The following is a 14,408-nucleotide window of genomic DNA, read 5'->3' on the forward strand; positions in this document are numbered from 1 at the left end:
ATAGCACATCCTAGAGAAGTGATGGTTTCTTATTTTCCCCAGGAGTCCCAGCTGAAAGCTCTGAAGGAGACTGTGCAGCTTTGCCTGTCTTCTGTTCTGCGCCACCAGCCGCCCACCATGAACCTAATCCCTCCAAAACCAGCTGGGAAGCTGACTACTTCCTCAAACACAAAGGGCTCCAAAGTCCCATTTCAAGTGACAAGCACCAAGGTATGATTTCACTCTTGGTTGGGGTTTTATTTTAACATCTTTGAAAGTTTGTCCTGTAAGACCATCAAACGGAAACTAAGGAGGATTTTAAATTCATTGGAAGATTACAACAAATTTTGAGGATCATTCTAAGACTGTTTCTGATGTCAATAAATTGGTTTTGTAGTGAGGAAGCAGCTACATTTTACTGAGTAACAAAATTCTATCACTTGGTAAATAGGTCATGTCTGCGTGACAGATCTACAGTGAAGATGGAATTACATTTAAAATAAATGAGGGTGCTGATTCATAGGATCATTTACCTGTCAGGCACTGAAAGTGAGTTTGTGGTAATACAGCACTAAACAGTAATATGGGATTGCTTATCATGGTTTCTTTCAGTGGAAAAAAAATTGTATCAAAAACCATAAAATAATCTGGGACACCCAAATCAAAATTGCCAAAATGGATCAATGAACTTGACAATAGGGAATATTCCAGTCTTGCAAGTTGAAAAGGGCAGTTTCAGAGAAAGCATGAGGAAAGAAAAAGACGAAAACTGGTTTGAGCCAATAAATTCAAACATTATAATACAGTCAGGATTCACACTGATTAACAACTGTCCTAGTAATTTTCATCTCCAGTGTTGCATTTTGCTCCTGAATTCAACTGATTGAATAGATAGATCTAGAAGAAATCTGTAATTTCAGTGAAAAGGAAGTTTTACAGAAGAATGACTGAAGGACATTTCAATGTCCTCCTTTCATTACAAAACTGAAATAAAAATAGGAATTGCAATTTATATATTGCAGCTGTTGGTATTTACTGTTAGTGCATAGGCTGAAGCCAAAATTAGTAATCTTTCTATGTGTAATTAAAATACAATTTCAGAAAGCAGAATGTAATTATAAAACTGGATATCACATCACTACTCTTAAAATTATGATTGCTGGTTTATTAATAACTGATTTGCAGGAAGAAACCATCATTCCCAAAAATTATTACCTCTGGAAAAAAAGCACTGTATTAATTATTAGCAGCAGCACATGGGCATGATAGTGTCCATTTAGATTAAGCTCCCTGGATCTGTGTTCTACAGGATGGCAGACTTTTCTTTTGTAGGTAGTGCAGGCTGAGCAGCTCTCTGGGATCTCAGGAGCATGTTGTTCCTAATTAATGTGGCTGTAGAATTGTTTATCTTGCTCTTATTGTCCTTTTCTTCAGGTTGGAAGTGTTCATGCCTCTGTCATGAGAGAAGTACTGAAGGATAAGGGCCAGCTAGACAGTTTGTCTCTGTTTAACACTGGTCTAGGGTCAGAGCCTTTGGATTTGGGGTCTCCTTGATGTTACACATAAGGACATGTGAATACAGAATAAAGATTAGAATTAGATTTTTGATATTTGACTGAAATACAGAGAACTCCTCCTTTTTTTTTTTTTTCTCAATTATCATAATAGATTTTATGTTTAATGTACTTGGTAAAATGTGTCAGTACTTCTGTGTTGTAGCCTTTGAGAAACCAGGCTCTAGTCCTCTGTATCCAGAAGTGCTTGAATAAGTTAATCAGCCTCCTAATTAAGGCAGTTCTCATATTTCTCTGTACTTGGCATATGCCATGAAAATGTCTGAAAGAATAATGGTCTGCAAACCTTTTCTTCCACACATTGACACCTCATTAATAAAGATCTGTGTATTATCTGTGATTATGAAACTAATGAAATCTGCTAGTATGAAAGAAGTTGTTAAAGAATCATAGTCAGTCACCCTCTGCTGTTGGGCTGTATAGGTGGTTTTTTTTTTAGGACCCCCTTTCTTATATATCTTCTCCTTGGCCTTTTTTTTCCTTTTGACAAACACCAATTAACTCTTAAATAAAGATGTATAGCTCTCTTTTTCATTATGATTAGATTTGCATAAATATTTTGATACAGCAGGCTAGTATTTGGGGGGAATATAAATGTATGTGATTAATTAAATGTGTTATCATACATAAAAGTGGGAACTTAAGATGAGCAGCACTTTCACCTTCAGGCAACAAATGATAATTTGTCTGGTAAATGTCTTAAAATTGTTGTCTTCCAGCCTAAAAATTGCTTTCTAAAATGGCAAACTTACTTTAAACCTATGGAAGGATAAATCATACAGTATATGATAGCTGTACCACTTGGGGGCAATTATCCCTGGGATGGGGTTACTTCCTCATTTAAAAAAAAAAAAAAAACCCCAAAAAAAAAGTTCCAAATAAGTAGGTTGTGTATTTGTATTCATTTTTGGTAATTGTGATACCTGAGAGATAACTAGGAAAGAAATTGCCACATTTCTTGAAAAGAAAGTACTTGGGCATTTTGTTTTTTCTAGAGAATGTGATATGAAAAAAAATAAATTAGGTTTAAAAATGTGTGCAAAGCAGGGCATTATTAAGTGCCTAAATCAGTGCAAAATAAAGTTGTTGTCCTAGATAGTTCATTAATCTGGAAAAAATTGTGTAGTAATGAGAAATTATTACATTTAAATCAAGGAAAAGTAATCTTAAAGTGATCAAAAGCAGTATAAGTCTGAGGTCTGCTCTTTGACATGTCTTCAATAAATTAGTATTTGCAGAATAAGAATATAAAATACAGAATTTACCATGTTAATAGGCACTAATATTTCAATTCAAAGCCATTTTGCCTGTCATGTACCTGTCATAACACAAAATTGGTGCCAAAAGTACACAGTGACAAATGGATTTAGGGCTCTGTGCATATAAACTCAATGACACAACTAAAATCAAGCATAACCAGAAAGCAGATCATTAATCCTTAACCATGAGATTTTTATCTTTCTGTATTATTGACTATTACTTTTATTATGTATTTTCTTTTGCACTGTAATGTCAATAACTATTCTATGTTCTGCCAGTGGAAAATGCTTCCAAACTAGTGGAGAGTTGGATCTGTCTTTTGTTGTAGCACTTTTCTTGCCTCGTTCCCATTACAGAGTTGGTGATGAAAAAGAAAAATGAAAACAAAAGAGGACTGCAACTCTGCTTTCCTTTTTATCCTCCAGATCAATGCCTAAGGACCTGGATACTTAAAGAATGTAGTTTATGGATGGAAATCATAGCATGGTCTGGGCTGCCAGCCATGGCAATGTGGTTGGGGTAGTCAGAGAATCAAAGCACTGCTACTGAAGACCTAGTGGTGCATTTTCTGCACTTAGTCTTGGCATGACAGAAAAACTCTGTGAATTTATGTGGAGCTAGTGGAGAGATTGCCTTCTTACTCCATTTCTATCAATTCCTCTTTCTGGAAAACGTTAACATTACATCTTAAACAAACCAAAAACTGTAATAATATATTTGGCTGTGCTGTGTAAAGATACCTGTACTCCAAATACAACAAAATGAGCTTTAGCAGCGCTATGGCAAATTAATGGCAAACCAAAATCAAAAGAAAAACAAGAAAATTCTGTTTCCAGTACTGAGCTTGAATAAAACAATCATGGGAAACACAGTGATACCAAAATAATATGGGATAGCTTGTTCCATAGTGTTTTTTTCCCAATACAAAAACATTGTTCCATGTATTCCCCAAATTAATTTATTGTTTATGAACACCATGCAGGCTTTGTGTATTTTGTGAACTGCACTATTCTAAGAGTGGAAATGCACTTGAAATTCAAACAGTAAACAATAGCACCCATTCCCATATTGTACATAGCATAGGTTGAAAGACAACCTCTGAATGCCACATCAGATTCCTTGTATCAATGGAGAGAATACAGGCTGAATGGAATGGAGCTTGATGATCTCAAAGGACTTTTCCAACCTAGTTAATTCTGTGATTCCATAATTCTGTAATTAGGGTTATTATTTGAAAATAGTTGTATGCTCACAGTTGGGGGTAAAAATAACATGTGACCTCATAACTTTATCAGAAGGAAAACCTAACAGGTTTCACACAAATATTATATATGTGGTTTTATATTAGATATATAATATAAAAAACACCTAGATATGGTTTGGTGGTGGACCTTGTGGTGATGGTTTGACTTGATCTTAGAGGTCCTTTCCTACCTCAGTTTCCCTGTGTTTCTGTCTATGGCCAGCTATAAGTGGCCAGCAGGAGTATTGAGGGCAGTGTATGGATTTGTGCTCCATTTAGGTTTTAGGAGTCAGCTGCTGGTACCTCAGAACTTACTGACTTCTGTTGCCTCCAACTTTACTTCTGCCACAGTTAATGACGCCACCAAAACCTGCAGTTTCAGTGACCTGTAGATCATTGTGTTTAACCAGGGGATTAGAAAACTGTAATTAAAAAGAAAAAAAAGGCAATTACTGAGTGTAGAGTCAGACACATTCTATACTGTGCAGTAATGACAAGCAATCATAGAAGCCTTTCTTAATCCATAAACATGAGACAAATAAAATGGCATTGAAAAATGATGCCATCAATTGTTTTAGGATTTAATTTCAGAGACAAAGGAATACATGTCTCCTATGAAACTTACCTCAGAAATGTCAGGTACTGGGAGTGTCTGTGAGGCTAATGGAGAAAGAATTTTGTTTTTAAACAGATAGAAGGTAATTTAATTGCAAACGCATGCATAGCGTGACTTATTTATTCATGTAAGTCTCTCCTATTCTGCTTTTCATAGCTGCCTTTGGGCTAATAGAGTTTTATTCTCATTATGATCATCTAGATGGCAGCTATAATCCTGTATTAATGTTAATGGTGGTTCACAAGGTTATGGCAACTCCTGCTCATATCTTTTATTTCTGAAATTTACATTAGATTATGTTTTTGCTGTTGCCTCATTCCACAGAACTTTTCCTACAGCCCTTTTTCTTCTGTTCCTAATTTTTAATAAAATTTTAATACGTGCTGTAAAAATGTTTAACACCAGAGACCATGAAATTGAAACCTAAAGCTCTTTGGGTTTATTACTTACTCTACAGAAGTCTTCATTGTTAGTACATTATATTGATAGTATATTAGCTTTAGAGGGCTTTTTTTTCTTCAACTGAATACAATCAGGGGAAATGGAAATAAGTACCTGGTATCTCTTATTTAGTCTGTTAAAGCCCACCCCAACACACACATACACACAATTTTCTTTTCCTTCAAGTTTTAGTGGCACAATCTATCTTCATGTCATTAACTATTTGACCTCACTCCTCTTTGTTGCAGAGTGTAAGTAGCCCATTACCCCAGGGTTCAACTCTGAAATTAGCAATGTGCTAATGGATTAAAGAGGGAACTATTAATTGTTTATTGCTGCACTTTTTGTGGCTGTTAACTGCAGATCTGTTTGCCTGTAAATTAAAATTACTCCATAATTACTCACTCCAAATATCCTTTTTTAATTAACTCTTTACCTCTCAGATGTTTCAATAAAATCTCCCATAATCTATTACATAATATGTCTCAAAATACTGTGGATTACTGCTTGAAGGTATATGTATTTACAAAATTTGAATTTCTTAAGAAATGTTTTGAATAAGATCAAAATCCAGATTGTTAGGTATGGTGAATGGTCTCACATGGAGCTGTGGATTAGCATTTACAGCATACATCCAGTTTACCTAATTTTGCTTCAGTCTAAAGCCAGGACCCCAAACTAGAGCAGCCTCAAGCTTGCTGTGATGCTCAGCAGATTTCTGGACATGCTTTTTCTCTCTCAGACACAGAGAAAACCCCTTAATTACTTTTCAGATGTTATTATTTTAGACAGATCTTTCCTCACCTACTCAGATCAAGTGATTTTTTTTTTAATTTTTCTTTTTTTTTTTTTCTCCTGGTGACAGCAGAGGTGATTGGTAAATGTGCACTATTTCTAATTTTAGTTGAAGTTGCATTTACCAGAAAAATAGTAATATATTTTTCATCTTTTGACTTTCCTAAGTGATGTGTTTGATACATGTTCTGTTAAAAAACATGTGCATGTGAGCAATGACAGTAAGACTGAATTTATGTGTCTTTGCAGTTGCACATTAGTAAGCCCATTTCCAAATTTTTTCTATGGATGTTCTGTGTAAATGAACACAGAAAATGTGCAGAGGAGCTAACGGATCATTTAAAGTGGTTTACAAAATAGAGTGTAATTCTGAAAGTACTCCTAAGGGAATTTTGCTAACCACAGATATATTGAAGATTTATTTGAAAATTATTAATGCATGTATCCTTTATAAAATATGTATTATTAATCTTACAAAGTTTGCTTTGATATGTGTATAGGCAGCCAAGTGGGAAACATTAGAGAAAGTTAAAATTGTTTTATGTTAAAACAGTTAAGATCCTCTTCTTTGATTTGAGCAAAGATGTGGAAAATATTGGAAAATATTCATAAAGAAAATATTCATTGAGCATTTTGGCCCTTATTAGGAATTTTCTAGTAAGTTGATTAGAAGTATTGCATTGAATCACAAGGCATAAGAATTGAGGAATGAAGTAGTGATTAAATCCAAGCCATTTAAGTTCAATTTAGCCCTGAGCAATGTAAAATACGACTTACTGCCTTACACCTGGAATCCCATCATCTTACAAAATGGTTATCTCCCCCTTTTTCTACATTTATTATTTTGTGCTAAACAATAATAGATTAAATGCAAAATAAAAAATAGTAAATTAAATGTCATTTAGTCTGAAGGAATATGCTCTTATATAATGGAAAAGCAGACATTCATTTGCATCAAAAACTTCTGACATCAAGTTTATTTTGGTTCAGATCCTTGAAGGTTATTTGGATGGTGCTAAAATTGAGTATTTGAAGCAGTGGAGTAATATAATTAGTTACTATTAAATATTTAATCATTACATATTTTGAGGTAATTTATAAATTATTTATTAAGTCCCTTTTCTCTCATATCTTTTGAAAGACAATAGTCTGTGTATCTGTTGGTGGAACTGTTGTCATGTTATTATATTGCTAGGTAATTTTTATGAAGGCAACTGTTTAGAAGGGACTTAAATAAACAGGTGTGAAAAAAGCCAATCACTTGTTTTTAAAATTTTAGAAGTTTATTAATAGTAAAATGGTTATAAATATAGCAATATAATTAGAGTAATAATAATTTGGACAGTTTGGATTAGGACAATATGAGACAATAAGAACAAAGAGTTATGGACAGTCCAGGTACCTTTTTCTGGGCAGCACGAGCCCGAAAAAGGACCCACGTTAACAGAGGATTAACCCTTAAAAGCAACAGCCTGTTGCATATTCATACACCTCATCCATGATGCATAAATTCCATTCAAACACAGGATTCCGTCTGGGCAGTGTCAGCTTCTTCCTCTGAATCCTGACGGTGTCTCCAGGGCTGAGTGGGGCAGGAAGAATTTCGTTTCTTCTGATAATGGGGCAATAAATTCTCTTTCTCTGAAAGATTCAGGTGTCCTGTGGCTGCTACCTCGCTGTGAGTCCTCTCTTTAAAAAAAGTATCTTACATAGCATAGTTTCTATTTTAACATTATGTTATAGCCTAAAACTATATTTAACACACTACTTAAGAAAAGTAACACAGCATAACTTTCTAACATAACACATATAAACATTCATTTTAATATTTGCAAAAAGCCAATCATAAAATAGGCATTTTTTCACACAGGCAAGAAGAGGGATTTTTTAAAAAAGTTTCCTTTACCAGACTTAAATCAATTTAAAAATCCTCTTTGCAAGCAGAATTGCAGAAGAAAAGTCAAAGCCTCAAAAGGAAAAGCACTTTTCCAAGTGACCCCGTTTATGGAATTCAGGTCATGGTTCAGAAAGGGTTCTAGATTCATCAAGCTGCTCTTCCTAGGGTCTGTACCTTGTCCAGTGTTGAGCATCTTTGGCTTAGTCTTCCTGGAAATAGAGATGTTCATGTCTGTGACTAACTTGAATAGCTGTTTCATTCACTTGGGAAGGCTGTAATTGCCTTCAAAGTGTATTCTGGTGTGTATTATTGCTGCTCTGAGTGTGAGTAATGTTACACAGTGTTCATTATCCCGTAGATAATTGCTTTTCCCTTTATGGTGGCTGTAGGAAATGGAGAGTGTTGCTGAATTAATGTGTTTATTTGGTGGTTTCAGTTTCTTAAGTATTACAACATCAACTTCCCACACACAGCTGAAGATGCTAAGTATCTTAATAGTTATAGAAAAGAAAGATCCTTTCCTTACATGAAGGGTGCCTCTTTTAAGACTTCAGAAGTGGTGGGAAAATGAAGCAGAAGGTGTATTTATACATGTAGTTTATATATATACATATAATTGCAAGAGCATATATCCATATCTCTAGCAATCCTTGAGCTTTGCATCTACAAAGTACTAGGTATTTTACTCTAAAAGAAAAAATGATCTCAAAATGTAGCTGTTAATAAGGGAATGTGAAAATACAGGATTAAATATAATCTAATAGAAGTAATTGACTTATAAAAACTTACTAACAAGTTTTTTTATCTAATAATAATAATATTTATCTATTTTATCTATAATAATATTTATTATATGATTGAGTACTCAACAAAATGGTATGTTTTCAAACCTGATTAATTCTATTTCCTTTTCTTTGTGTTTTAGCTACAGATAAATTTTAAAAAGACATCTAGAGTTACTGCTAAGCAAATGATTATTAGAATAAATCTGAAGTGAAATGATCCATACTTCATTCTGGCATTAGACAGAATAAGCAACTAAGCCACTAACAAAAAAGGTTTGCTTTCTATCCAGACTGTCTGATGCCATATTTTGGAACCACTGATAGTTGCTTTATGCTGTCAATTTTTAATGTCATTATACACATTAAGGACAGAAGAAACCCCTGTGGACATCTTGTCTCACCTGGCATAATATTTGTCACAAAGATTATCTATACAATTCTTGATGTATACACCTTGAAAGTTTTATTCTACCATTTTACCACTTGTATAAAAACTCCTAGATAATCTTTCATCTGTGACCTCAGTAGCAGAAATTCAGCAAAAAAGGAGCTATAAACATGTAACTCAGACCTTTTCTATTTTGCATGCTGATATCCAGTGTAACAGAAGTCCAGATTTTGCCTGTTAGTACATGGACATTCATTATGGAAAAAAAACCAAATGGAAAAAATGACTAGATAACTCTGAAATCCAGTCAGCTAGACAGAATCCTAACCATCCCTTATTCTCTATTAACCTTAACCATATTTTGGTTTTTAGATATTAAAGAGATGAACAGATAAAATTTTACAGGACAGTAAATTTCCTTAGGGAATAATTTAGCATCTGATACTGTATCATCAGTGCTGACTACTCCTAGTGCCACCTGACTTTGCTGTCCACCCCATTACTATCTATTATTCAAATAGGTGAGTCAAGCTCTTTCCAAACGCATGGAATGATGCAGCTTTTATTTTTAAAAGCCTGCATGAAAATATCTTTCCCTGTCAAGCCAATATATCACCCCAGAATTCAGTGCAGCCCTGGCAAATTACACACTGGCATGTAATCCAGGCAACAGCCAAAAACATGAAGAAAAAGGACACATCAAGTATCAAGCCAATAAACTTAGGCCAAAGTTACTAGGAAAAATGTGATTAAAGGAACAGTGTTGAAATAAACACATTAGTAAACACTATGTCCAACAGCTGCCTCTTTCCCTTGTAAACCCTGCCAGCTCTTTATAATGAAAACTGTCACTATCTTAATGAAATCTGAGTTTAGACTGCCTTTCATTTTTCATATTTACCAGAGGAATCATTAAGCACAGAATCAAGAACAATTGAAAGGTTTGTAAGGTAGAGATATTAAAACTTAAGGTCTTCTGATTATAGTCCTACATTTTTATTTCATTTTCCTCATTCATTTAAGATTTTATAATGACAACTACTTGCTTAATATTTCACTAATCACTTTATGTAAAGGGTCCTAGGAGTACTATGCCATTACATGTATTTTGTAGAATGGCTTTTAAAAAAATTGTATTTATGGGAATACAAATATAGATCTCAAGGTTTTATAATAGGATCTAAAACTTCTACACCCATCCCTAAACATCTGTGGAGTACTTCAAAGATTTTTGCCTAATACCTTCAGTTTCTTTACTCCCTTTTACAGTGAAGCTATATTTAGTTCATTATGTGTTCTTTTAAGTCTTAGAACTTTTTATGTGTCACCTCTCCTATATTTTAGCTCCTGATGTGAAGTCTACATGTGTTTAAACAAACACATTGTGTTTCTTCTTGAAAATAGAAAATTTCTTCTTCGACTCCTTGGCATAAGTTTTGCCATGAAGAAATGTCTGTAACTGGAATTTCAGTCGCTAGGTGAAACTAAAATTATTCTAGCTTCAAATAGGATGCTTGTTCTGCATTTTTTAATTTCAAGATCTTTATTCCTGATCTAAATGAAAGGTGGTTTTTTATTGTTGTTTATTGTTACCCACATCTATGACCAGTTAAGTGCAATTAGAATGAAAAATACCAGTGGTTACCTGTGTGGTTTTAGGTTTCTCTATCTTTATTTATCTGTACTGATTTCTGTATTATTGTCTTTCTGATCAAATGGTCTGGCTTTGAATTAGCACTGAAATTTCACAATCTGTTTTGCTCTGCTTTTATAGCAGTTTCTCTGTGCTTGTACAGCAAACAGCAATGACTCCCACACAGCATGAAGCAAATCTGATCCTCTACCAACAACAAACCTGTCTTGAATTTTTGGACACAGCTGTTCTAGGAAGAAAAATTAATAAGAGGAAAGATACTCAGTCATTTCACTAACACCAATATTGTGACACTGTTTTAATCAATGAATGTTAGATTAGAGATGCCTCTTCCCTGGGTTAGCTGCTCATTGAATCCAACAGAGAAAAGCAAAAAAATGTTTTCAAATATGCATATTGTATATATGTATATAGAGATAGATATATAGGAATAGATAGATAGATAGATAGATAGATAGATAGATAGATAGATAGACAGACAGATTGACAAACAGATCTATCTGAGGGAACCAACTGCCTTCCTCACCATTTCTAGTTGTGAAGGTAACACCATAGTTTGGACTGTCACAATAGCAAGAGTTGTATCTCTGAATCATGAGACATTTGGGAGGAAAAAAGTGTGATTTTTGTGGTTCCATGCTTTATCTTTCTGTATATTTCTGTCATGCTATGGCAGAACATCCCCTAGAAAATCACAAGGGTAGACAGAAAAGTTTAAAGTCTAACTCCCACTGCAGATCAAGTGGAAGGAAAAAGTGAAAAATCATCACAACTGCATGATTTAAGATTAAACTAGCCTCTGTAGAGTTGCATAAAATTGTTTCTGTGTGAATTTAGAGCCAAAAATAGCAGAAGCACATCACCTAGCTTTTTTAAAAAGGTATTGACTTGCATAAAATTCTGTTGAAAGGCAGTAAAAGTGTTACATAAATACCAAGAGCAATTTAACATGGCCAAGGTGACCCTTCAGCTGCAGACAATAATACTGTGCCTAGATATTTGCAGGATATTTAGTGTACTGTATCACCATGCTAATCTTACATCTTCAGCTACAGCAAGCAAGTCTAAATCTCTGTCAAGCAGACATAGCTACCCCAGCCTGTGTCCAGATACATCATTAAAATGTATATATTATTTATTGAAGAAGTTTTGGTGCTTGGTTTATTTTTTTTTCTCATTTTTTTCCCCAAATGCTAGGAGGTCTAGAGAAATGTAAAATACTAATGGGATAAATATCATAGCTTATGATGCAAATATGATGCAAATATGATACAAATGAAAGTCCAGGTTGTCCAGGTTTATCCTGCTGCTATACAGTTTGTATTGTACAAATGATGTGCAGCCTGTGTTTGCAGTTGGATATTTATTCATTTTTTAAATTTTATTACAGTGTATTTTTGAAGATTTTCTGTTCCTATGCAGAATGTAAACCACAGTTTACTTGCCATCTTGATTTTTCTTTATTCCCATTTTTTAATTTATTTTAGATGTGTGAAGTCTCAGGAAGCCAAAAATTTATTCATTCATTTTTCATGTTCAGGGTCTGAAAGAAGACTTGTTTGTCTGTTTCTAATATAGAAATAATTTCTATATTTTGCCATAAGACACCTAATTTCAACGGACTGCTGTTTCACTTTTTGCCCTGAGTAGGCTGAGGCCTGTAAAATGCAACATGGGCAACTGAATGAAACAAAGCTCTATTCCTGTTATTTGCACTAATCAGTTGATCCTGCATTTTGCCATGCTGTACTTCTGTTTCTTCATTTATTAAATCAGGGATGCTGTTTACTGCAAAACACAGTAGGTGAGCCCATTCAAGCATGCTGATTCTTATCAGATCCATGCTTTTTCATTGCTCCAAATAGGTTTTGATTTATGTGTCAAGCAAGAACTAAAGACCAGGAGACAAGAACACAACATTGCCTGAATATCTGCTGTTGTTAGTGACATGCAGACACCTTATCAAAACATACCATATTTCCTTTAACTTATCATTTGTCTCCAATGCCTCTTTCATTTTCTTCCCTTTTTTAATATTGCTATGGACACCCTTTCCCTTACATGCTTTCTGCCATCTTGTCCTTCTTATCTGGGGTTGTGGAAGGTTGGTTGAGGGGTTGAGGTTTTGCTTCATTTTGTTTATTTTAGTGAGTAGCACTATCTAGGTGATGAAATTTCAGCTACCCCAAGGCTCTGATTTGCACAGGTCAGTCACACAGTGCTCTATATCTGTCTTTGTAATTCTTCAGCTATTCTGACTGCTAAATTGCTTATGGATGTGGGTTGGTGTTTGTGGGTAGCAACATAAGTAGGAAAAAAGTATAATATCCAGAACAGTGGGAGTGTTCTGGAGGTACTGGGAGTAGCTGCAGGGGGCTCTGCAGTCTTGTTGCATATTCAGGACTACAGTATTCAAGGTATATTGGGGAAAAATATTTTCAAATATTTTTTTACACTTAAAAAGATCTCCTGAATAAAAAGAAATGTGTAATATAATAGTAACACAATATTACACTGTAATAGAAGACCCTGAAATCTGAAGTTTATATTCCCAAATGAGACTTGAAGGACACTTTTGTTACTGTCGGGAAGAAAACCATAGTAGAGCTATCCTGCCTTTAAAGAAATATTATAAAAATATTGGTATCTAAGTGCTTTTTTATCAGATCTGTAGCAAAGATAATATTCCACAGAACTGAACCATAAAATAACTACAGGGGATCAAAAGTAGATACAGCTTTCACTACATGCAAAGCCAGTTATTTCTCAATTTGCCCCAGTTTTTTATTTGACTAAGGAAAACAACAAATTAAAACTTCATCATTTAAATAGAAGGATTAATGATATGCATGACAAAAGTTTATTGTAAAGTCCTTTGAAAGAACAATAATTCAAGAAGGTCTTGATATGTTATGTGGGAAATCCAGTCATATTTCTGGGTGAGCTACATAGAACCTTCAGTAATTAATGTAATTCTTTCCTTGCCATTTAGAGGTTATTCTGCTTTTCCTTTTATCTAGGTATTAAATGCTCAAGTAAATTTGCTGCAGTAAAGTGCCTTGAAAGCAATTTAAGAATGGTGTGTCTATGCTCTTAAATATATCCAACAGCATATGCATGCCTACACAATATAAATAAAGGTTTTAGGACCCTGTTCTCTTGAGATATCTATGCAAATGATGTCCATGGGCCTTAGCAACACACTCTCAGATTAGTTATAAAAATGGCTGTGGCATAACTTTATGATAAGCAAGTGACCCAACTCTGATCTGAACTCAGGACTCCAATCCTGTAATACTACACAAACATTTTCTTTAAAGCATGTGCCAGGATGGAAAACTAATCTCAGGAAAATGTCAGATCAGAAGTGTCACAGAAAAATACTGCATTTAGGGATTAAATAAATAGAGGCAAGGAAAGTCTTGTAAAGGCAGTGAGCCTGCTCAGCTTCCACTGAAACTGCTGTGGTTGTGCTGAGGACTTTCAGGACCAAACCCCAAATGTGTCATTAACAGCTTTCCCGCAGCAGTAAGCTCTCCTCCAAATCCATAATATGTATTCACATCACACATTGCTACATCGTTAGAAGCAGCACTGGCTTTTGGCAAATATTTTTATCATTAGCCCAGCTGACTTCAAATAACAGGAATTGAGCAGCAACAGAGAATTTCTTTTACCTATTAAAGTCAGAAGACTCCTGATGTGTAATGTAGTAGCATCTACCTACAGAGTAGTAGAGATCTTGGAGGACTTCATTAAATTTTTGAACTGGATTA

The 14,408-nt window shown here is 34.5% G+C and overlaps 1 protein-coding gene across 2 annotated transcripts in view; it reads left to right on the top strand.

Moving 5' to 3' along the window:
* LUZP2 (leucine zipper protein 2) overlaps nt 1–14,408 on the top strand; it is a 147,270-nt gene that overhangs the window by 115,041 nt on the left and 17,821 nt on the right. For both annotated transcript variants that reach the window (XM_071419449.1, XM_071419448.1), the window contains one exon: nt 43–210. In XM_071419449.1, coding sequence (XP_071275550.1) covers nt 43–210 — 168 coding nt within the window. The remainder of the gene's footprint in view (nt 1–42; nt 211–14,408) is intronic.

Source organism: Agelaius tricolor, unplaced genomic scaffold, assembly GCF_023055355.1.
Source record: "Agelaius tricolor isolate 1412-34295 unplaced genomic scaffold, bAgeTri1.0.p SCAF_108, whole genome shotgun sequence".
Classification (NCBI taxonomy): Eukaryota; Metazoa; Chordata; class Aves; order Passeriformes; family Icteridae; genus Agelaius; species Agelaius tricolor.